Source organism: Podarcis melisellensis (assembly GCF_964234715.1).
Source record: "Podarcis melisellensis genome assembly, chromosome: 6".
NCBI lineage: Eukaryota > Metazoa > Chordata > Lepidosauria > Squamata > Lacertidae > Podarcis > Podarcis melisellensis.
In genome coordinates, this window is record NC_138538.1 from 29,217,856 (window position 1) to 29,240,205 (window position 22,350).

A 22,350-nucleotide genomic window follows, 5' to 3' on the forward strand; every position below is an offset into this window, starting at 1 on the left:
CTTTGGATAAGGAAAACATTCAGATTTCCAGCTCCCAAAAGAAAAGTTCATGAAGAATCTTTCACTTAAGAAACCTTGCTGATGGTAGGCGCACAGGGTGTTTTGGGAAGCACCTGTGAAATCTGTCTTAGTTGATGCCCGGACTATAGATCACTGGAGAGTGGCAGGATTGGAAGCAACCTGTTGCAGAAGTACCTGGAATTGTACACCTGAACATTCTCTGTGTTGGTTTTCTCTTTTCCAGTAAAATACATGAAGGAGATCTCTCCCTATTTTAAAAATTCCTCATCTGGTGCAACTGTAAGCTGGGACTCTTCGCCAGCCTTTCAGAAGCAAGCTTCACCTGCTCTCTCCCTACGAGACCTCAAGGAAGGCAAGAACATCCCCTTAAAAATGTGCTACATATCACGGAAATGTCTCCCCAGTGATCCAGAAAACAGGTAATGCCGCAGTTCCCTTGACTTTTTCTCAGTGGTGTTATGCCACCTGTAGAAGCATTTGTACATCAGAGTTGCACTTTGGCATGTAATCTTGACTGATCTGTGTGGTTGCAGGAAAATGGAATAAAATGCACAGAACGCCTTTCTGAAAGCTTGTATCCACAGCCTTTTTTCCCTTTGAATGCTTAACTTTGTACCCCCCCGCATTACTGAGATGTATTTTAAAGTGCCTTGAATGCTCAGAATGAGCTGGATCAATCCTATTAACTGTGTCAGATGAGTGGGATTACATCAATATAATATTGTGAGTTCACCCTGCATTGCAAATGTCTTGGGCTCTGAGACCTAAAGAAGGCCATGGCTTTCAGTAGGACCACATATAGGAACCACTGTCTCCAAAGCAAAGGCATTAGTAGAGCAAAGACTTGGAAGCCATAGCATGGCAAATCTAGGTCAACTCCACCTCACCTACCAAGAGACTGGGCAGGGCACTCAGTCCTGATCGCAGATACACCTGAAACTGCAAGCCCATGTAGACGAGAACAATCCCCTTGAAGGCTTTGGAACTAGGGATAGGGCAGAACGTTGCTTCAGTCCACATTGAAAGGTTTGTAAACCCACTAAATTTGCACCTCTCAAAACAATATCGGCACCAAAATGCATTCATCCTTCGGAATTCGTACTTCTCTGAATTTTGCAATGCACTGAAATAGGGGGCAATGTTTGCAAAAATGTATATTAGGCAAAACTACATGTAACAAGTTTGTGTCTGGGCTGCCAGAAGGGTTTCATTCTCAAGTTAAGGGAGATTCTTCATGCAGATACCTGGAAGTGTGCTCAGCAGATGGACGGATCCCCTTGTTCCTTCGAGCAAAAGATGAGGTTTCTGCCCAGGCGTGGTTCAATGCCATTCACAGCAACATCAGTGCCCTGCTGCCAAGAGTCAAAGAGGAGCTGAGGACCTTACAGTCTGGAGTCAGTGTTGCTGGAAGTAGAGACATCAAGCACATTGGTTGGCTGACCGAACAGGTAATGGTGATCTTCTTGGTTTGAACTGCACTGCTCATGGGGATATATATATATATGTCTGTAGCTACCAAACACAACTTGAGGAAGGCAATGCAATCCCTAGACAGTCCTTGGCCAACAAATCTTATCTCAAATTATGCTGGTGTGTGCATATTCTTAGTCTGCACACTATCCCTAGTTTGAGTTGTATAATGTTTGAAGTAGGGAGACATGTCCAAAGCGGCTCTCTTTCCTATTTTATTCCACTTGTGTAAATGGTTTCCTAATAAAACATCTGTGGAAAAGTAATTTTTATTGACCTACAGGGCAATCCTATACATCTTTATTCAGAAGTAAGCCCCACTGAATTCAGTGGAATTTAACCCAGTTAAGTGACCTTAAAAAAAAAGTCCCTTAAAAAAGGGACGCTGGTGGCGCTGTGGGTTAAACCACAGAGCCTAGGACTTGCCGATCACAAGGTCAGCGGTTCGAATCCCCGTGACGGGGTGAGCTACCATTGCTCGGTCCCTGCTCCTGCCAACCAGCAGTTCGAAAGCACGTCAAAGTGCAAGTAGATAAATAGGTACCGCTCCGGCGGGAAGGTAAACGGCGTTTCCATGCGCTGCTCTGGCTCGCCAGAAGTGGCTTAGTCATGCTGGCCACATGACCCGGAAGCTGTATGCCGGCTCCCTCGGCCAATAAAGCAAGAGGAGCGCCGCAACCCCAGAGTCGGTCATGACTGGACCTAATGGTCAGGGGTCCCTTTACCTTTTAATTGACCATAGGATTAGTTATCAGGGCTGATTTGGGTTCCTGCAGAATTCATTGTATTTGGTCACATGAACATTTGAGCCCTCTTCAGGCCTCTTGCCTGATCAATGAGAACTAGATGCCTATAGGTGGCTGAGTGCCCAGTATCTCCTGCAATGCCTCTAGGTTTTGTTTCTGACACAGTATAAGGCCCCCTAGCTTGCCATCTCCCTGGAAAGAGCCCATATTATACTGAAAATTCACAATGAACAAGAACTGTTCTTAAAATGGGAAAATTAAATAAAGGAAATGAATGAAAAGAAGCTGAGATTCATTATAACATTATCTTTTTGTCATTCCTAAATCCATACAGCAAGAGTTCCCTCCCCACCTCAGAAAAGCCTCTCTTAGTCGTGTCTGAGGATTATGTTCCCCGAACAATAATCTGTCATAAGAATGGGAAGCAAAGCCATGGACTGCTGATTGACACCTGTCCTGTACCAATCAGTAGTGGCCCCCTCTCATGCTTTTGTTTTTGAAGTAGTTCCCGGTGCTAAACAAAAACACCCGTCCTTCTCCAGACCATGCGGCCTACTTTACGGTTTTTGTTTACTCCACATGTGTAAGAGGAGATTAGTGATCAGTAGGTGGCTTTTCCTAATAATAATTTTCCTGATATGATTAGTATTTCTGTCACTTTTCAGTGCACCAAGAAGTGCCTTAAGGGTTCTCATCTCATCAAGCTGGATGAGTGGCTGAATGGATTCAGACAGCCACTTAACAGCCTGGTCACATGGCACCCATTTGTGACTGTGGCTGTTGCATGGCAAATAGATGGTTAGGTAACAAAAGCTTCCTATGGCCAACTTGGCATCTGCATGAGCTGCGTTAGCCACCCAAGTCGAGCCTACTCGGTTCGCAGCAGAGTAGGATCTCATCTTCATCAAAACCCTGAACAGTAATCCACTGCACCCACCACTGGATCCTTAATGCCTCTTTTCTCTAGAGCTCCAACTGAGCATCTGGCCTTTGTAAGTCGCAGCTGATTTATATTTAGGCGGAAACTCCTGTCTCCTTCGATCTTACACATTTTTTATAAACATGCACATTGGTCCAGGAATGCCTTGGTTTGGATAACAGCCAGCTTTTACGTTTCTCAAAAGGGAGAGCAACTCTTGCCTCTCTGCCCTAGTGCGATCTGAGCTTGCTTCCAGATGACCTGTTTCTTGAGCATCCATCTTGATTTGTTTGTACAAGGTTTGCAGAGAAGTTCCACCTTGGTTGTTCATTGAGCTTTAGTTTTAATGTGTTTGTGCAGAGATTACGTGGTTTCACCCAACGTCCCTGTTATCTAGCGCATTTCCCCAACGCTTTTCTTCCGAAATTGAATTTTATCCTCCTTCCCAGGTGTTAAGAGTCTGCCACACATATTACCACAACATCACAGGTGCTGATTCCCCATGACCTCTTCCAATAAGGTCTGTAAGTTGAAACCACCTGAGTTGAGTCAACTATATGGCTCTTTGTCATGCGATCATTTCTTGCTCCACCTTCCAGGAAGGAACTACAGGACTTGCCCTGCGTGTATGGTTGCAGCATACATCTGTTACCTAGGAAAGGAAGAACTCATGGAGAAGTGGTTCATATGCCACTGTGGAAATGTCTGAATCTGACTAGAATGTATACAAACAATATTCATATAACCATCTCCATTTGAGGGTTACATCACTGGAAGACTATAGACAACTGTGTTCTGTCAGTTACAGAGTCTGCTTGATAGCTTCCGTGTGTCTATAGGGATGCTCACAGAATGTAAATGTCATGAATCTTGATGAAAAATGTCCTCTGCCCCTCTTGGACTCATGTGCACATTGGAACTTGGCTACCCACAATATTTCATCCTTCTCTGGATGTTGTGATGCAGTTCTCAGCAGTTTAAATGATTCGAAAGAGGCATTTACATACCGATTTTGCTAGCAATTCACAGATTAATGCTGAAACAGAATGGAATTATGGGTCAAAACATGCAACCGTGGCACAGACCAGAAGCAGATAAGGCCACCCATCTTTCTTATAAAGCACTATATTATGGATGAGGAACCTGTAGCCTTCCAGATGTTTTTACACTACACCAGGCCTGACCACTAGCCATGCTGGCTGAGGCTGATGGGGAGTTGGGACCAAAAACATTAGAGGGCCAGAGGTTCCCCACCCTTGCCCTATAAGCCTAGCATGTCTTGTACGAAACTGTTCCTACACACACCCAATCAAGTTCTTAGGGTGTCATCTTTGCTCTGCACTCCATCTGCCCACCAAGTGTTATAAATCGGCTACTGTACAGAACAGGGCCTTCTCTGCACTGGCTCCATAATTAAGATATTCCCAAGAACAACATATCTACCCTGCTTATAGTGTTTCTTCTTCCCCTGTTAGCTGTGACAGTTAGAGTGTTTCTGTCTGTTCTGTGCTTCTGTGACTGTTACTTTATTCTCAGCTCCCCGGTGATGGGACGAAGAATATCCTGGCCCTCCTCACTGAGAAGGAACTTCTCTTCTATAGCAGCCTTCCGCAAAGCAGAGAGGCCCTGAATAAGCCAACGCACAGTTTCCCTCTCATCGCCACCAGGTAATGCAAGCCACAGTTTTGGAACACGCATGCTGCTGTGCTTTCCTGTTCTGAACTCGATTTGCTGGAGTTTGTAAAAGCTTCTTTCTGAGTAGCTGGGTTACAAAGTCCAGGCTCCAGGGATGTCATCCTCTTTAACACGATACCTTCTTTCTCTTGCGTAGTCTCTGGTCCTCTCTGTGTCACCCCTTGGACTGTGTCGCTACAAATAGAGCTCCCCAGCGAAGAGAGAGCTTGAATGCAGTAAACCATCTTCTCTTCACTCGGTTATGATGGTTAAAAGAGTGGTCCCTTCCCATTTCTTATGGATGGATTCAGGAGCAAGCAGTCATATAAAGGCTGTACTAATTCCAACGTTTTGAAAACTTCTCCATTTAGGGGGTTGTCCTTTCCTTCCCAAGTTGTTGCATACCATCCCTTCCCCAACCTGGTCTTCTCCTCATCCCTGAGCATTGACCATTCTGTCTGGAGCTGATGATAGACCAAAACAGTAGGGGAGCACTTCAAACATTTTAGGGGTGCATTCAGACCAGGGCAAAATTGTGTTAGTTTTCCTGCTGATAATGCTTGTGCTTCTGTCCTGTTTTCTGATGTTCCACCCATGCTGCAGTACCTGTTGGGTTAATGGAACTGTGGCTTTTTGACCAATATTACTGTGCTAAATTTCATCCATTCCTGCACATGTGTGCTTCTGTTCCCCCATAGATTCCCTCATGAAAGCAGCAGGCAAGAACTGTATGCTAATATACCACCCCAAAAATTGTCACTTTACTTATTTATTAGTGCTATTATTAATTTGTATACCACCCTTCATCTGTAGATCTCAGGGCGGTTTGCAACATAAAAATACAATCTAGAAAACACAGGCTACGGAATGGAAACAAAACCACATGAATGCCCCCCCCCCCCGATTACCCCCGTGATATCCCAAGTTAAGGGGGCTTCAATTCCCCCCTGTAATCAAATAACGCAGAAATGAGCAGTAAACATGTGCTACATTCCATTCGTTTTCTTGGTGGCTTTTGCGTCGTACGAAAAACTCAAATATAGTGCGGAAATCAACATTTAGGGAAACGTCAGGGAAATGGAACAAACTGAGTTGTGAATGCAGCCTAGGAATGATACAGCTGAAAAGTGGAGTGTTCCTGGTGCCTGGCGAGTGACTCTTGGTTTATCTCCCCTTGTCGTTTGTGGACTGACTCCCTCTGTCAAGTCCTCTTGTCAGAAAGTTTCCTCACTCTTGCTTAGTAGAACTCTCTAATCTGAGTTTGTGTATATTAGTCAAAGTGAAGAATATATGAGTGATCTTACTCGGGGAGAAGGGTCTGGTTCCATCTGAAGAATCGTTTGTATGCCTTTGTATACCAAAAATAATATGCAGCCATCACTCATGGAATGGTTTGGTTGGATTTTAAAAAATGAAGTTTAATAAACTGGAGATGGGGTGTTCCTTCTGTCTAAAGCATTTCTATGGTTCTGCTGCCCCCTCGTGTTTAGGGTCTGAAAACAGACTAGAAATACAAATTACCAGTCAAGAGAAATATATTAAAGAAAGGATTTTGCTTTTTTTTATAGGCCTGTGTGTGTGTGTAAGAGGGGGTGGAGGGAGAGAGGGAGAGGGAGAGAGAGGGATGGGTTTCAGAAAATATACTTTGCTCCATGGATGGTGTTTCTGGGCAGCTGATGGTACAGTTGAGTTACTGATGTTATTAGGGTGACCTCTAGCGGCCATTATGTCACACAACTGTTCTAGTGACAGAACAAGAAACCAAAATAAAAGTGAGGCTTTGCCACAGAGTGTACTTTTGATAGAGGGCCAATCCCACTTGCCTTCAAGATGCACACACAAAAACCTCTTGCATGCGTATCTTTAAAAAGTGCCATATGAGAAGCAGCTCTGTAATCCAGCACAAGTCCATGGGTTGACTCAATACTGACAATACAGTCTCAGGTAATGCAGGCGTTGACCAAGCAGCCCAGGTTACAATGCAGCAGCTTGAAAGCAGACATGCATGTAAGAATTCCTATGGGGACATCTGGATTTGGGTTTCCAGACTCAGTATGGGATGAAGCTCTGTCCTGTGCCTTTAATGCAATGGTGGGGATGCAGATCCTGGATTCCTCCACCCTTCTGTGGTCCATTTTGAGGGGTCCACCCATCTGACAAATCCCCTGATCTCACTAGAAAGTCAAGTTGCCAGTTTTTCCTTTGAAGTGTCCAGCCAAGCTTGGAGTTACCACCACTCAGCTAATTGGCACTGACTTCAGTTCCCACCAGCGCCAGACATCATAACTAACTTCAGAGATGATGGGAGTTGTAGTCTAACAGCACCTGAAGGCTGATGGGTTTCCCACCTTTGCATTAGCCTTTGGGACAATAAAATGTATTGGACTTCAAGCTACCACACAACCCTTTAGACTTCTGCTCTGTCTCATAAAATGCACACTCGATTGCTTGCCATGCATTTGCCTAGCCCCAGGAGTCTCAGGCTGCAATATTGGCTAACTGGTAATCTGACCATGGAAAGAGTTTGTTGCGCTGAAAGGCCCTTTCTGACCCAATCCCTACAGGCTTGTGCACTCTGGCCCATCCAAGGGTTCTCTGCTCTACGACTCAGAGCTCTCGTTTGCTTTGCGGACCGGAACCAAGAAAGGCATAGAGACGCACCTGTTCAGTGTGGAGACGCACCGGGACCTGGCCACGTGGACAAGGATGCTGGTAGATGGTTGCCACAACGCCGCTGAGTGTGTCCAGGAAGTGTCAACAGGTCAGGAAGCAGGTGGAGCTTCGCACATGGGGACTTGAGGCTTTCCTAGGAACGGGAATGAGTCCATGGGCCCATTTGCTTGGGGGGTTCTCCAACTTGCCACTCCTGCATTGTAGACTGACCTAGAACCAGAGAGAACCTACTCTTTAGTCCAGCACCCCAAGGCATGACTGGGTAAACTGGGTTAGGATAGGAGACTGCTATCCCAGCAAAATAAAAAAAATCCTTCCAGTAGCACCTTAGAGACCAACTAAGTTAGTTATTGGTATGCACTTTTGTGTGCATGCACACTTCTTCAGTTATCCCAGCATTACTGCCACTTCTAAGCTTACCATATGTGAACTATCTGCTGGATAGTTTATTTACCCTTGAATAACGGGAGAGTAGCTTAGATGATAGATCTTTGCCTTGAATATGAAGAGCTTTGGGGGGTCACTTTCTGGTCTCTCAATATGCTACTCCCAAATGATTATAGCCAGCAAGGGATGCGGGTGGTGCTGTCGTCTAAACCACGGAGCGTCTTGGGCTTGCCAGTTCAAATCCCTGCAATGGAGTGAGCTCCCGTTGCTCTGTCCCAGCTCCTGCCAACTTGGCAGTTTGAAAGCATACCAGTGCAGGTAGATAAATAGGCACCACCGTGGTGGGAAGGTAAACGGCATTTTCATGCGCTCTGGTTTCCATCACAGTATTATGTTGCACCAGAAGCGGTTTAGTCATGCTGGCCACATGACCCAGAAAGCTGTCTGTGGACAGCTCTCTTGGCCTGAAAGTGAGATGAGCACCACAATCCCATAGTCTCCTTTGATTGGACTTAACCGTCCAGGGGTCCTTTACCTTTTTTACCTATGGCCAGCAAGAACCTGCAGTAGGTTTCTGTGTCTCAGCACCAGTCCATTCTCTAGAAAGCAAAGTTCAATGTGAAGTTCAATGCAGGCTTTTCTCTTTCTCCACCTCCCGTCCCCAGCATGCACATGGAACGGGAGAGACTGCACCTTGTCCATTCACATCGAGAAGGGTTTCACCATCTCCACCCTGGAGCCAGGCCTCACCAAAGTCATCCTGCTGCAGCAGCCTTTTGAGAGGCTACAGATGTCCTCAGACGACGGGGCCAAGATGCTTTACTTGGACTTTGGCAGCTCAGAAGGAGAGATTGTGAGTTCCCTTTCCTGCCTTTCTGTGCTCTTCCAATGAGTTTTCAGGGAAGCAAGTGAGATGTAATATGTAGGAAGCAGAACCCGCTGTATTGTGTCCTTGGGGTATTTCCTGGAGCTGGATAAGGGTTGCCCAGACAGCGGCTGATGGGAAACTCTTGATACTAATCATTGCCATTATTTGCACATTGCAGAATCTCACGGGGGGAACCAAGGCTTTAGAATGAGCATTTAGAATTCAGGGGAAGAAGTGACAGGGTATTAAGTGGCCGGAACAGCTCACAGAGGTTGTCTCTGTGGCACAAGTCTTAAGTAGAGGCAACATGACAGAAGAGCATGGCTCAGAGGAATAGAGCAGGGTCCTGTTGCTTTAGAGGAGATGGGGAATCTCATCTCTCCAGATGTTGCTGGACCACAACTCTCATTATTCACGACCTTTGCTTATGTTGGCTTGGGCTGATGGGAGTTAGGAGTCCAACATCTGGAAGGTCCCAAGTTCCCCAGCCCTGCTTTCGAGTCAGAAGATGCTGCCTTGTATCGAGTCAGAACATTGGTCCATCTCTCTTAGTATTGTCCACACTGACTGGCAGCGCCTTCTCCAAGGTTTCAGATGGGTCTCTCCCAACCTCTCCTGGAAAGGTCAAGGATTGAACCTTAGACCTTCAACATGCAAGGCTCTACCACTGAGCTACAGTCCAGACTCAGCGCAGTGGTAAACAGGGCTTGCCATCTTAGGAGAGCAAATAGGGCTTTGCTTGAATGTAATTTACAGGCCCTGAAAGGGGTATGTGCTGTCCTGGACTTTGAACCCATCATTTTAAACTCAAATGGGCAAAGCCCATGGCCCTACTAGGCCTTTCAGAAGGTTGCTGAGGGTCAGGGTGGCAAACCAGGGTGGCAGCATGTCCTGTTTGTATCCTTGGTTTTTGGAAGTGATATGTTTGTACTAAGCAGATAATTGTCAGGCATGGGCTTGTTTGGTCCTGCTTTTGGGGCAGGAAAATGCTAGGATGTGGCAGTTTCTGCTATTTCAGTTTTGGTAAAAATAAACAAAAAACAAGGCAGTGGAATAAATTATGCAAAGCAAGGAAGTATATGCAAACAACTTAATTTGCATAATATATCACAAGTACAGAGTTAGAGTTTAGGGTTTTTATCCTCGTCAGGAAATTTTGCACAGTATGCAGAGTCTTGGAGAAGACCAGCATGGGCAAGAATCACACATAATTCAATGTCCTTGGTCTTAAATTATTATTATCTTCCTGGCACCAGTGGCAGGTTGTCCCTATAGCACATTCACTTATCTCCCAGTGCTGCACCCTTTATTATGGGTTATATCCAATGCTATTTCTAGTCAGAGCAATCCCATTGAAATTAATAAGCATGACTAAATTAGGTCCATTAATTTCAGTGGGTCTACTTTGAATAAAACTTAATCGACCACAACCCAGTGTTTGGATGAGGCATCCACTGTGATCTCTGATCTATCCTGAATTTTCTTCTCCTGCGATGGAGAAGAGACCATAACAGCCTATGCTCTGAAATGCTAGGTGCAGCCACTTTTTCTCTAGAGGGTTCTGCAATGGATGATTAATGCAGTGTTTCCCAACCTTGTGCCTCCAGATGTTTTTGGCCTACAACTCCCATCATCCCTGACCACTGGTCTTGCTAGCTAGGGATGATGGGAGTTGTAGGCCAAAAACATCTGGAGGCACAAGGTTGGGAAACACTGGATTAATGTACTTGCCCAGTTCTTCTACTTTCTGAAGCCATTGCTTCTTTGTTGCACAGCCAGCTGTAACAAAGAATCAGATTTTCTAGGGAATGTAAAATGGTGAAATGCTCTGAACCAGCCCCTCATCACTGTCCATGTTCTTCCTTCATTGCAGCAACTAGATCTTCATTCCTGCCCCAAAACCATTGTCTTCATCATCCACTCATTCCTCTCTGCCAAAGTGACCCGGCTGGGGTTGCTGGCATAGGGACACAGGGCAGAATCTGGAGAGAGGCAAGACTCCATGTGATCTATGCACTACGGCTATGCCTTCATGGCCAAAGCACATTTTTAAGAACACCATAACAGACTGCAACAAGGACAAAGGTTGTCATGCAGCCAAAGCCAAAGGAAGCCAGTAGACTTCCCAGACAACTGATGGAAACTCAAGGACAGGCAACTGCCTTGGCACACAAGTCCCAGGATGGACAGCCCATGCAATAAAAATGCTCCTGTAAAGTTGCCCATCAGCACATGATGTTCCTAGAAAAAGAAAGAAAGAAAAACCATCACAAGCTTGGAAAATATGAGACTGCTGAAGATGTCATACCAACCCAGTTCTGCCATCACATTAGTGCCTTGAAGATGATATTTTATATATATATATATATATATATATTAAAAAAAATGTTTGTATCAAGGTTTTATATTTATATAGCTCAGTTTATGAACCATAAAGGGATGCTTACAGTGTTGTTTGCTCTGCGTTTGTCATGACCATTTTACACTCAAGACTGCAATGCTGTGCACATCTGTGTGGGAGTAAGATGTAGTGGGACTTACTCCAGAGTAAACATGCTTAAGGGTTGAGTTGAAAATGTGGTAGATTAAGCCAGATCTCTTCATTACCTGTAACACATATAATCTGGGGGGGGGGAACACTCAAGCCATTAGTCTGACATGCAGCCGGCATAAGCCGAAACATGGCTACATGTATTTGCCGATTTATCCAAACTTTGGGGATAAGCTACAGAAGCCATAATTTTAAAAGAGATGCTTGAGTTGAAAAAGATCAGGAAGATTATTTTTATTCTTTATTGGTTTGCTAACTCTTGACACCTCCATTTTTGTTTGTCAGACATATGTTTTAACCGGAGGTGCTCTTGAGCGGGGGAAGCAATTAGTTTTATGAGCTGCAAAATCATGCATGGAATTATCTTTATTATTTTGTTTTCCTTTTGCGAAAATAAATACAGATTACTAAAGATGACTAAAGCAGAGTTTGTTTCCCTATCTGAATTGAAAACAACATTTGGCGTTGCCCACCAAGCCTGAAATTTACCAATTTTTGACACAACAGTGGCTTTCTCATCTCAGTTTAATTTTAATTGGCATAGCTTTCTGGCTGCTTCCTGTATACATGACTATTATCAACTAATCAGAGTCCTGTTCTTCAGTAATGTTTGGCTCCGGTAAAACTGCCTACATTACTTTTGCTCTTTGCTCATCTTATCTGCTCTTAATTCATTTCTTAAAAACTTTTTGCGGGGGGCGGGGGGGGGGGATATGGGAATTCAGTAATTGGTATACCTCCCCAATACAGCATGACACATACCGGTACCTTACATGTATCATTCCAAAACAAGCTGTGATGCTTGCCACTTACATGACTCTTAACGCAATCTATGCTTCTTGCACGCATGCAGACATTTCAGAGGTGTTTGTTTCTGCTGAAGGGAACAGCGGGAGGGACAAGAAGGTGCTACTGCCAGCGACTGCCTTGCTACGTGGCCTTGCTCATCGTGACACAGTCCACATCGTAATGCAGAACACTCCAAAAGCATTTCAGGGAACGCCAGCCAGCTTCTCACCAGCACTCCTATTAGGTGAACAGGGAGAATTTGCTCACTGCAAGACCTAAGCAAGAGAGAGGACATTTATTGTAGCAGAAGGACATCAAATAAGAATTCTCTACCCTGAAAATAAATGCTGCCTTGAGGAATTCAGAATGCAAGTTCAAACTACTTTTTACCAGGTTCAGAAGAAAGTAGGGCTGACACAAACCCACTCACAATTTGAAAGCTGTAATGGTTCTAGGGGTTGCTCATGCGTAAGTTGTCGCCACTCCTGGCTAGGTTACCTGGGTGAACCCTTTCTGTCTGGACAGATTCTCACCCGTGGCTGTCTCAATTGCTGGCAGAATCTGTCAGTGGGCGTTTCTTGAACTTCTTCCAGCAAAGAAGTTCTTTGTCGCCTAGTCTCCTCCTACTCTCCCTGCGCGGAAGTCTTCTGCACAGGGAGGGTGTGGGCAGCGCTGGTCTCCGGCAAGGAGTCCTGGAGCCCCCTCGCCGATTCCCCCTTCTGCCCCCCTTCTCCACTGGTGCTACGCTGATTTCCTTCCCCAGCAGATGGGCTGCCTCTCTCCCTACTGGGACCCTCTCCGGCATCCCTCTGGAGCCTTCCCTCCACCTCTGGCTCCAATGGCAGTTCCCTGACAAAAGCAGATGGGTTTTTTTTGCCATAGTGCGCTGGCCAGGCCCCTCCAAGCGCTCACACATGAAGCGGCCTATGTACTTCAGCCGCCACCCTCCATTCAAGGGGAAATTTTGATTGGTCCAGAATATCATCTCATGTAGAAGAGCCATACACCCAGGGACAAGCCACTTCACACAGCTCCAAAACAGGCAACTAGCAGGCTGAGTGGATGCAGCAGAAGACCTTAATTAGCCAAAACAAGCACCAGGGCTTTAATCTCATTCCAGTTGCCCCTGAAACTGCACCTTTGTTTTTAAAGGGGATTCTGTGCTGGATTGTTTGTCTTATTTAGTTTGGCCCTCAGATTTCATTCCCCCCCCCCCCAGCTCTTCTGCTTGAGATCCTTTGAACGGGAAATGGCACCAGGGATCGTGTCTGGGGTTTTCTGCATGCAACAATGCGATTTACATGCCTACAGTTCCTACTATTAAACTTCCCGCATAACATTAACATTCACCAGAGCCCAAACAACAGTGCAACAAATGGATTATTGTGGCTAAATAAACAATGATTAGATTATATCATATTGCAGTTATGACAGCAACTTCAGCTGACGGGATAATAGAGATTACTTGTGCAGTCTTGCCGTGTGTGTGCATAAATATTTTGTGGAAGAGATACACGCATCGGTGTGTTCCCTGGAAAGAATATCTTGGTGAAGTGTGTGTGTGTGTGGTGTTAAGAACAAGCAGCCGGAGATCCTTAAATCACAGGCATTGCCTTAATCTGTCTTTTCCCTGGCATCAAGTGGTCCAGCTGTTTCCATGCCTGACCCCAGATTTCTCTCATAAGGAGACTGCAGAAACCTGCCAGGGAGAAGATGACAACTTCAGAGGTTGATGAGCCCTTTCCAGAATGGCAATACTTCCTTTGATGCTCAAGGCAGGCGGCTGCGAGTTGGCTGGTCTCGCCTATTAATTTTGATTTGTACTTTTGCCTGCTGCCTAGCGTGCCATCATTGGTCGTTTACTCACCCAGCTGAACGGAGCAAGACCTTCTTCACAAATGATCCGAGAAGTGGTGAGAGGAAGCACCCCTTGCTACCAGTCTCCTCACAGCAGATGCCTAGGCTGGGTACTTGCCACCATAGTATTAACCTTAAGGTTTGGGGGTCTGCTAGGTTCTTGCTCCTCTCTAGGAGAAACAATGTCAAGCAGGGACCAAATCTGGAAAAAAAAGAAAAAGAGAAAAGTGGACTAATTTGTACAGGTTTGCAGAATTAAACTTTTACTGCATCTGGGTTACTTTAGTGCAGAATTTTGACAACACCCCACACCTTCCTTTCAATGCAGCATACACATGTATAACTGGAGAATGCCTATAAGAGAAAGTGGTTGGTTCTGCATTAAAATTACTCCAGCCTTATGACTTCGCACTGAATTGAAAGACTGCAAACTGTGGTTGTGCTTACAAATATCAGTTATGAATTAAGACTCCCAATACATGGGCTACTGCCCCCCCATATATATATGTATATATTCAAGGCAACATCTCTGCCCTTCGTTCCAAAGAACAGTGTGGAATTAAGACTTGAAAATGCAAAAACTCAAGCCATTCCTATTGTCAGTTTCTCCTTGGGAAGACTTAATGCAAAACTGGATGTGGAACCGGGGAGCCTTTTCTGTTGTGGCTTGTGTATACAGTAGTGTGGAGGCAAATTCAGATGTCCAGGATCCCTTCGTGACAGACATGCCCCCCCCCCCATCACATCCTTTTCTAAGATTATACAAGAACCTCAGGAGCCAATCCTGAGTGGCTTACCTTTCACTCTGATTGGCTCCAATCAGCCCAAAGGGTATGAAGACTTCTCAGTGGCTGAAAAGCTCCCCTTTCATGCTCACTGGGTGGTTCTCGGGCCCTGGAGTTGGGGGTCCTGCTGCAGAAATGATAGCAGGTCTTCAACCCTCTTGTCATCCTGGACCACTGCTCCTCTGTGTTTATATATAAAAGCTAAAAGCTCAATAGAAAAGCAATGCTACGTAGTTGTAAGTAGTCATGCCATACAGGTAGGCCCCTGTGTTTGTATCCATGCTCTCAGTTATCATTGGAGAAGAGAGGGAGAGAGTCATGACTCATTAGGAAGACAAAGGCTCCCATTATCTGGGGAGAAATGTTCGTTTTTTACCTATGCAAACCATTAGCTCAGATACAATCTCATCCCAAGTGCCAGGTATTCTAAATATATAAAGAATGGCACTCTTGAGCAACAGTAATAAATTGATTCTGCAGCAAATGTATTCTCTTTCCCCTTGGCTGACGCAATTGCTGGTTAGCGGTTGTCATGGTAATGCCATTTCTATACTCTGAAAAACTATTAGATTGTGCTGATTGCACAAGCCTCTCACAAAAACAATGTTAAGAGTAGTAACAACAAGAAGAACCGAGAGCATTTGTCGTTTTTCTTCTGCAAAAGTGTGTGTGGCTGTGTTAAAAAAACAACAACTATCAGGCCGGTGTGTAAATCAGAATGTGCGCCACTGCGCAGTCAGTGAGTGCATCTGCAAAGTGTGCGCATGGATGGAAGCATTCTCAGCACGACTTTCAGACAGATGGCCTGATATTGACCTGGAAGAGTTTTCTGTAATGTCTACACCAATCTGCAAGAGAAGATGGCCCAATCCACCACCCCTCCAATCACCCTGACGCTTCCTTCCAGGAAAACCCACAGTTTATCACTGAATTGGAACAAATGGCAATTGGGTTTCCGTTTGTTCCAATTTAGCTCTAAAGAGTGGGTTTTCCAGGGGAAAGCAGCAGGGCAAAGGCAAAACCACTCAGACTGGTGCCTAGACAGCATGGGACAAGTGGAGAACCACTCAGATCCATGCTTTCTAGGCATGGCAGAAGCAGAAGTGTGGCTGAGCCATGGGTGATTTCAACAGTAACCCATAGCTTAGGTTTGGGGAACATGTGGTCCTCCAAATGATGTACTACAGCTCCCATTATTCTAGATTATTAGTCATACTCTTGGGGTGCTATTATTATTAATTACAAAGTATACACTACCCAGGGAGAAAGGGCTATGGTACGAAGGCCCATGATGAAGCAACATTGCTGAAGGTAAGATTTAGGTCTGGTCATTGCCTGGCTGGGAGACTAGGGTGCTATTCAACTAAGCTTTACTCCAGAGTTGACCTATTGAACTTAATGGACCTAACTTAGTCATGTTCATTTATTTCAATGAATCTGTTCTGGGTAAAATTAGTTGAATACCATCCTGGAAACCTTCTACATGCTGGCTTGAATTCCAAGGCAGGATACAAGTGTAGTAAGAAATACCGTCACTGTAGAGAAATATCAGCTTCTAGGATGTTGAGTAAAGCAGAAGCTTTATTATTTGAAAAGTGCTCACCATTTCACTTTAGAACCATCTCCCCCAGTGGTTCCAGTTTTACATTAGCCGTGGCCATCAAAGTGAAGTGGATGTTCATGTTTCTAGAGGAATCAGAGTCATTTCTTGGGGGGGGGGGAGGAGGAGGGCGAAAAGAGGATCCCATTTGAGGAAGAACAACTGGGCCAAAAGATTGGTTCAGCTCACCTTCATTACTAGCCACAGCAGCAATCTTATTTCAAGATTAAGAGCGGCCCTATGTTTTACCACACGCACATGTCACATTCCCAGAAAGCCTGGCAAATATGGATTGGCAAACCCCCCCTCCCACCCAACAACTTCAAACTTACTAACTGTTAAATCAATACAACAAAGTAATTCAGAAACAGATGGCGTGTTTTTCCTCTGATCAAAAGCATGTCTGTTCTAGGAAAAATATTATTATAGTAATTTAGCTTCCCGTTACTGCCCCGCTGCTATTATCATTTAAAGCTGATTTCAATAAAAGAAAGAATCACTCCCAATCCACAGCAAGCTTTCATTTTACTCCACTTCAGAGAATATAGGCTGGCGGGGGTGAGGAGGTTGTTTAGAAGTGGCTGACCTAACATTCATCGGAGTTTTTAAGGACGACCTACACAGGTTCTGTGCACAGGTCCCTGTGGTCACGGAAAGTGTATACAGCTGATGCCATCTAGCTAGACCTCAGTAAACATGACTGAATGTCTGCTGATAGGTATGGAGAGGCACATTCCCATTTGGGGGCCACTGGTCTGACAAACAGCTGGAATGCGGTCGCACTGAAACAATTCAGCCCAAACCAAATGCCATTATTTTCAATGGGAAAGAGTTAAGCTGAGGTAAGACTTCATCCGAATAAATGGACTTAGCTTTGATCATGCCCAGTCACCTTGATCCAGCCAGAGAGTTCTGTGCATATTATTGTTGATGAACTGCCTTGATAATAAGAATAAGAATAAGAATTTATTATTTACATGCCACCCATCTGGCTGGGTTTCCCCAAAAGGTGTCCAGGACAATGCATAACAGAAGATAAAACAACAAATTCATAAATAAATAGAACACATGCAAAAGCCAAAGATACCTATAAAATAACAAAGCTATTCAAAGGGGAGGGGTGGCCATCCCCTTTTCTCTCTGCCACCCTTTATTTCCCCCACCTTGCCCTGAAACTCCCTCCACAGCAGGCTACCAAAGGAGGGACAGATCATTCTTGCCAGAAGTCCAAACTGATCACTAGCAGAGGACATTTTCTCTTGCCTTCACCTACTCTGTCTGGCTCAGCTCTCCCTGCTGCCCTCCAGCCCTTGTTCCCTATAGGCTCTGCCACTTACAGGAAAAGTGGCCGAGGCCTGTGTGGTGCCCCTCCGTGCTATAGGCAATCTATCTCTCTAGACAAGAGATTTGCCACTGTGGGAGCAGCAGACTTACAAGCCTGTCTGTTGATGTGCTTCTGGTGAGCCTCCACCTATGCCCAACCTGCATATTTGTAAATAAATGGAAATACTGCAAAAGTGACAAATGGAAGTCAAGTCTGGATAAAGCATGTGCACCTGAAACTTCTTACTGCTTGGTGAAGCAAGAGGGAGCACGAGAATCTATTGCTAAGCAAGACAAAACCAGAAAAGGCTCAATTCCAAAACTGTCCCTCATGCTCACAAATGTGGTCCATTCCATTCCTAAACATGGGCATTGTTTTGTTTCTATTTATTTGTGCTTTTATCTTGTATTTTTATCTTGTAAACTGATGAAGGGCAGAATACAAAGTTAAAATAATAACAATTAAGAACCTCCTCCCTCCACCAGATAAAAAAAAGAAACATGGGAACTGTTTGTTTAGTCCTCACAGAGCTACAATTCACAGCACCCTTAAAAAGCTATGTTTTCCAAGATTCTTTGTGGGGGTGCTTCAAATGTATGGGGCGTATAGAGCCACTGTTGGCTCTGCTAGTTAAATAGCATGAAAATGCTGCACGTTGGCACGCGGTGAGACCTCCTGGCAGGCATCTGAGAGAAAGAGCTATACTGTAACTTGGGGATACAGGGAAATTGGCCTCCTTTCAACTTCCTCCGCCCACTTGATTTTAGCTCACTGGTTTTTGAGAACAGGATAAAATGCTAAGTAACATGAAAGAAACAAGCTTCTTTTTCACAAAACTCTTCCACTAGTCAGTAATTTTAATCAGAAGAGGTACTTATTCTGTGGTGGTTTTGTGTGGCTCCTGGCACTGAATAATTCTCCCTCAGAACCCCCATCTCTTTTATCTCTTCCTTTATTTTCTTTTTTTGAGAACAACACAGAACCTCCTTTGGAAACACCCGTGATGCCACCACACAGGGAAACTTTCCTTATTTAGTGTCATGGGCCAAGTAAAAGCAAGACTGCAGCTACCGCGAATTCTCTTAACCAGAGAGAAAAGGCTTCTCAAGTTTCTGTCATCTCCTGTTTATCCTCTAAGTTGGTCTTCCTGCTCTCACAGGGCAATATTGGCTGTAACAGACTTCTGTTTCAGTGTAAAGATATTGATATCTTCCACTCCGAAAGTTGCATTTTGGAGGAGAATTTAAGGAACCAACATTCTGCTGATATTTGGGTGTGTGTGACAGGGTTCATAAAAGGTAAAGGCTACTATGGGGTTGCGGCGCTCATCTCGCTTTCAGGCCAAGGGAGCCGGCGTTTGTTTGTTTTTTGTTTTTGTTTAATATGCTTTTTATTAGTTTTCTTACTTACAAAAACACACAAGAAATTAACAAAAATGATAGAACGACATACATACATACATTCTTACAAAAGAACTTATGCCACCATGTTCTTAATTCCCAATTCCTTATCTTCCCCAATAGACTTCCGCCTTCCTCAAAGCAGGTCTGTCTTATCTGTTTAATAAACTGATTCTTTAATCATTTTGCCATTTCTTCTGTTATCTGAATACTATACTTATAATCCATATTGTGGTTTGCGAAAATTAATCAAAGCATGTCCAGGTTTTAACTTGAGGGCACTTTTTTTTTTTAAAAAAAAAAAACATTCTTTATAAATTTTCCACTCCTTTTTGAACTTTTGGTTTGGCTGTCTCCTAAATGTCTCTGTCATTTCTGCCAGTTCAAGATATTCAAATAATTTATCCTCGCACTGCCAGACCTGAAACTTTATTATGAATTGGCTTGCTTATGTTGGTTAAAGGATTGGATGACACTGCAGAACTCAGATTTACTAGATTTGAAAGGTTTTGATAACTGTTTTGGGTGGCATGCATACCTGGTATATGATAAAGTTAAAATTCATAGAGGCGTCCTGAACCATATTATAAGGAAACCGCTATATAAGTTATGCAAAAAATATAAAGATATACAGTGGTACCTTGGGTTACAGACGCTTCAGGTTACAGACTCCGCTAACCCAGAAATAGTACCTTGGGTTAAGAACTTTGCTTCAGGATGAGAACAGAAATTGTGCTCTGGCGGCACGGCTGCAGCGGGAGGCCCCATTAGCTAAAGTGGTACCTCAGGTTAAGAACAATTTCAGGTTAAGAATGGACCTCCAGAACAAATTAAGTTCTTAACCCAAGGTACCACTGTATTGGAACCCAAAACTCACTGGTGGCTATCCCCTTTGGAGGCCATAGCAGTGAAAAGAAAAAAATATGGAATAAATTCTCTATCCATCCACCTGCCCCCAAGAAACCACTGTTTGCCCTGTTGGAGGAAATGAAGGACTGTTCACAGCACTTTGTACACTAAAAAGAGGGCTGCGGAAATTAACAACCATCATGATACATGTTAAGAAAGTAACAGGATGTTCTACTTCTCTGCCGGTAAAATGTTGCTACATTATGTATGTCATTATGTAGTTTCTGACCTTTTAAAACCAGGAGAAATGCCGTGTTGAGGCATAAGGTTAAATGCCAAAGAACAAGAGCCAAAATTAAGTCACTCAGGAAGGACAGTAGATTTGACTCTGTGTCTGCAATGCAAAGAAGTAAATGGGGCACGTTTGACCATGAAGTTCTGGTGCCAGGCAGAGTAGACCACAGCAGGCAAGATGAACCAGTGGTCTGATAATGTCTACAGCAGCTTCCTAGGAAGATCATGGCAGGGGTGATCAACTGGAGGAGTGAAATGAGAATCAGGAGTGAAGAGAGAAAGAGGACCACCAGGTCTTGATCCAGCCTTCCCTAGCCTGGTGCACTGATGACATCTGGGTGTCATCAGACTGGGGAGGACAAAACCTTAATCAGTTTCAGAATTTAGTACCGGAGCCTAATTTTAGTACCAGGATTCATTTTTGGAATGGTTCAACTAAATAAAATAAAAATAATAAAAATCTCTGACAATGTACCAACTATGGTGTGTGTGTGTGTAAGTAAAATTGTCTTCCCTTGAAAAAAATATCCAAGGTGTCTAATAACAGTGCTATACACATAGCACTGATCAAACCGAGCCATTATGAAAGAAATCAGCCCTGAGTGCTCACTGGAAGGACAGATCCTGAAGCTGAGGCTCCAATACTTTGGCCACCTCATGAGAAGAGAAGACTCCCTGGAAAAGACCCTGATGTTGGGAAAGATTGAGGGCACAAGGAGAAGGGGACGACAGAGGACGAGATGGTTGGTCAGTGTTCTCGAAGCTACCAACATGAGTTTGACCAAACTGCGGGAGGCAGTGGAAGACAGAAGTGCCTGGCGTGCTCTGTTCCATGGGGTCACGAAGAGTCAGACATGACTAAACAACAACAACATGCACATATTTAGGATTGTTCAACAGGATATCCTAGTGATGTAGCTCCCAAGCAGACTCCTGTTCTGTTCCCCTCGTTTTAGAAATTAACAGGGGGTACCAGGAGGTCTGGCATGGTGAGAAGAATGTGTGCAGAGCCCTAGACTGGAGATTGTTCTGGACATTGTCAGGTCAGGACTTTGATGCAGAAGTCCAGGGCCCACACAGCAGAAGGAGCAGAAAGACCCCCAAATGCATCAGGGTTATCTTACCCTATGTTGAAGTATGTGAAGTCATGCCCATTGGCATTTAAAGGGGAGAGGGGAAGGCTCTGCAATATCATTAAGCCCAGGGTCTAAAATTTCTTAGCCATGCCACTAACGGGAGACAAATTCTGTCCCTAACAGTATGGGTGCAATGGCTGTGGTGGGCACTGGAGGGCAGCAAAGTGCCTATGGCAGGCCCTCAGAGAAAGAGACAATGAAACCTCTGATAAGGTTGTCCTGCGCTGTTTGCTTACTGCAGCGGTACAGCATTACCCTGGCAATATCACTTGTACTTTTCATTAGTCATTTGTGACCTTTTACTTCTGTAATCAAACAAGACAACCTAACACTTAAATCTGAGCATTTAGGCCTGACATTTACAATTGGTTCTCAAGTTAGGGAGACCAAATGAAAATTTCCTAGCAGGCAGCACACAACGGGGGGAAGGAAGCGCCAAATTCATTTGCAGAGTAACATGTATGTCATCCCTATTCAATCATCTGTATCTGACTGAATAATATCAGTTGATATTTGTACTGGAGTGGCTGTCATTAAACAGTCAATATTCATCTGGAATTACTGGCACACCGAGGTATCCAAGATATCGCATCTCCGCTGCTGAGGACATGGAGATTGCATTTGATTAGTGTAAAGTGCGGCTGATATTACAGGGGCAATGGCATTATAGCACTAGGCAGACCATTTCCTTCTTTAAATTTACGGGAGCCAGAGAAGCAAAGGTATCATTCTCTGTGTTTCTGTAAAACAAGGTTTCACATTAGATCTGGAAAACAGCTCTTTCCCTGAAAACGAACAGTTCTCTCCTTCCTTTTGAAATGTTTTATTGTGGATGGAAGAAGAGCTCTGCTGGACAAGCCAATGACCCATCAAGGCCGGGATCCTCTTCACAGAGTGGCCGCTCAGCTGCCTTCGGGAAAACCCACAAACAGGAGCCAAGCACAAGAAGTTTCTGAGGTTTCTGGGAACTGGAATTCAGAAGCCTATTGCCTCAGAGCATAGGCACA

At 44.4% G+C, this 22,350-nt stretch overlaps 1 protein-coding gene across 1 annotated transcript in view; it reads left to right on the forward strand.

Moving 5' to 3' along the window:
• SNTA1 (syntrophin alpha 1) overlaps positions 1 to 11,721 on the forward strand; it is a 58,068-nt gene extending 46,347 nt beyond the window's left edge. The window contains exons 3-8 of the mRNA XM_081917029.1: positions 245 to 440; positions 1,262 to 1,469; positions 4,693 to 4,823; positions 7,395 to 7,591; positions 8,556 to 8,743; positions 10,632 to 11,721. Coding sequence (XP_081773155.1) covers positions 245 to 440; positions 1,262 to 1,469; positions 4,693 to 4,823; positions 7,395 to 7,591; positions 8,556 to 8,743; positions 10,632 to 10,724 — 1,013 coding nt within the window. The 3' untranslated portion in view covers positions 10,725 to 11,721. The remainder of the gene's footprint in view (positions 1 to 244; positions 441 to 1,261; positions 1,470 to 4,692; positions 4,824 to 7,394; positions 7,592 to 8,555; positions 8,744 to 10,631) is intronic.
• Positions 11,722 to 22,350: the final 10,629 nt, after the last annotated feature.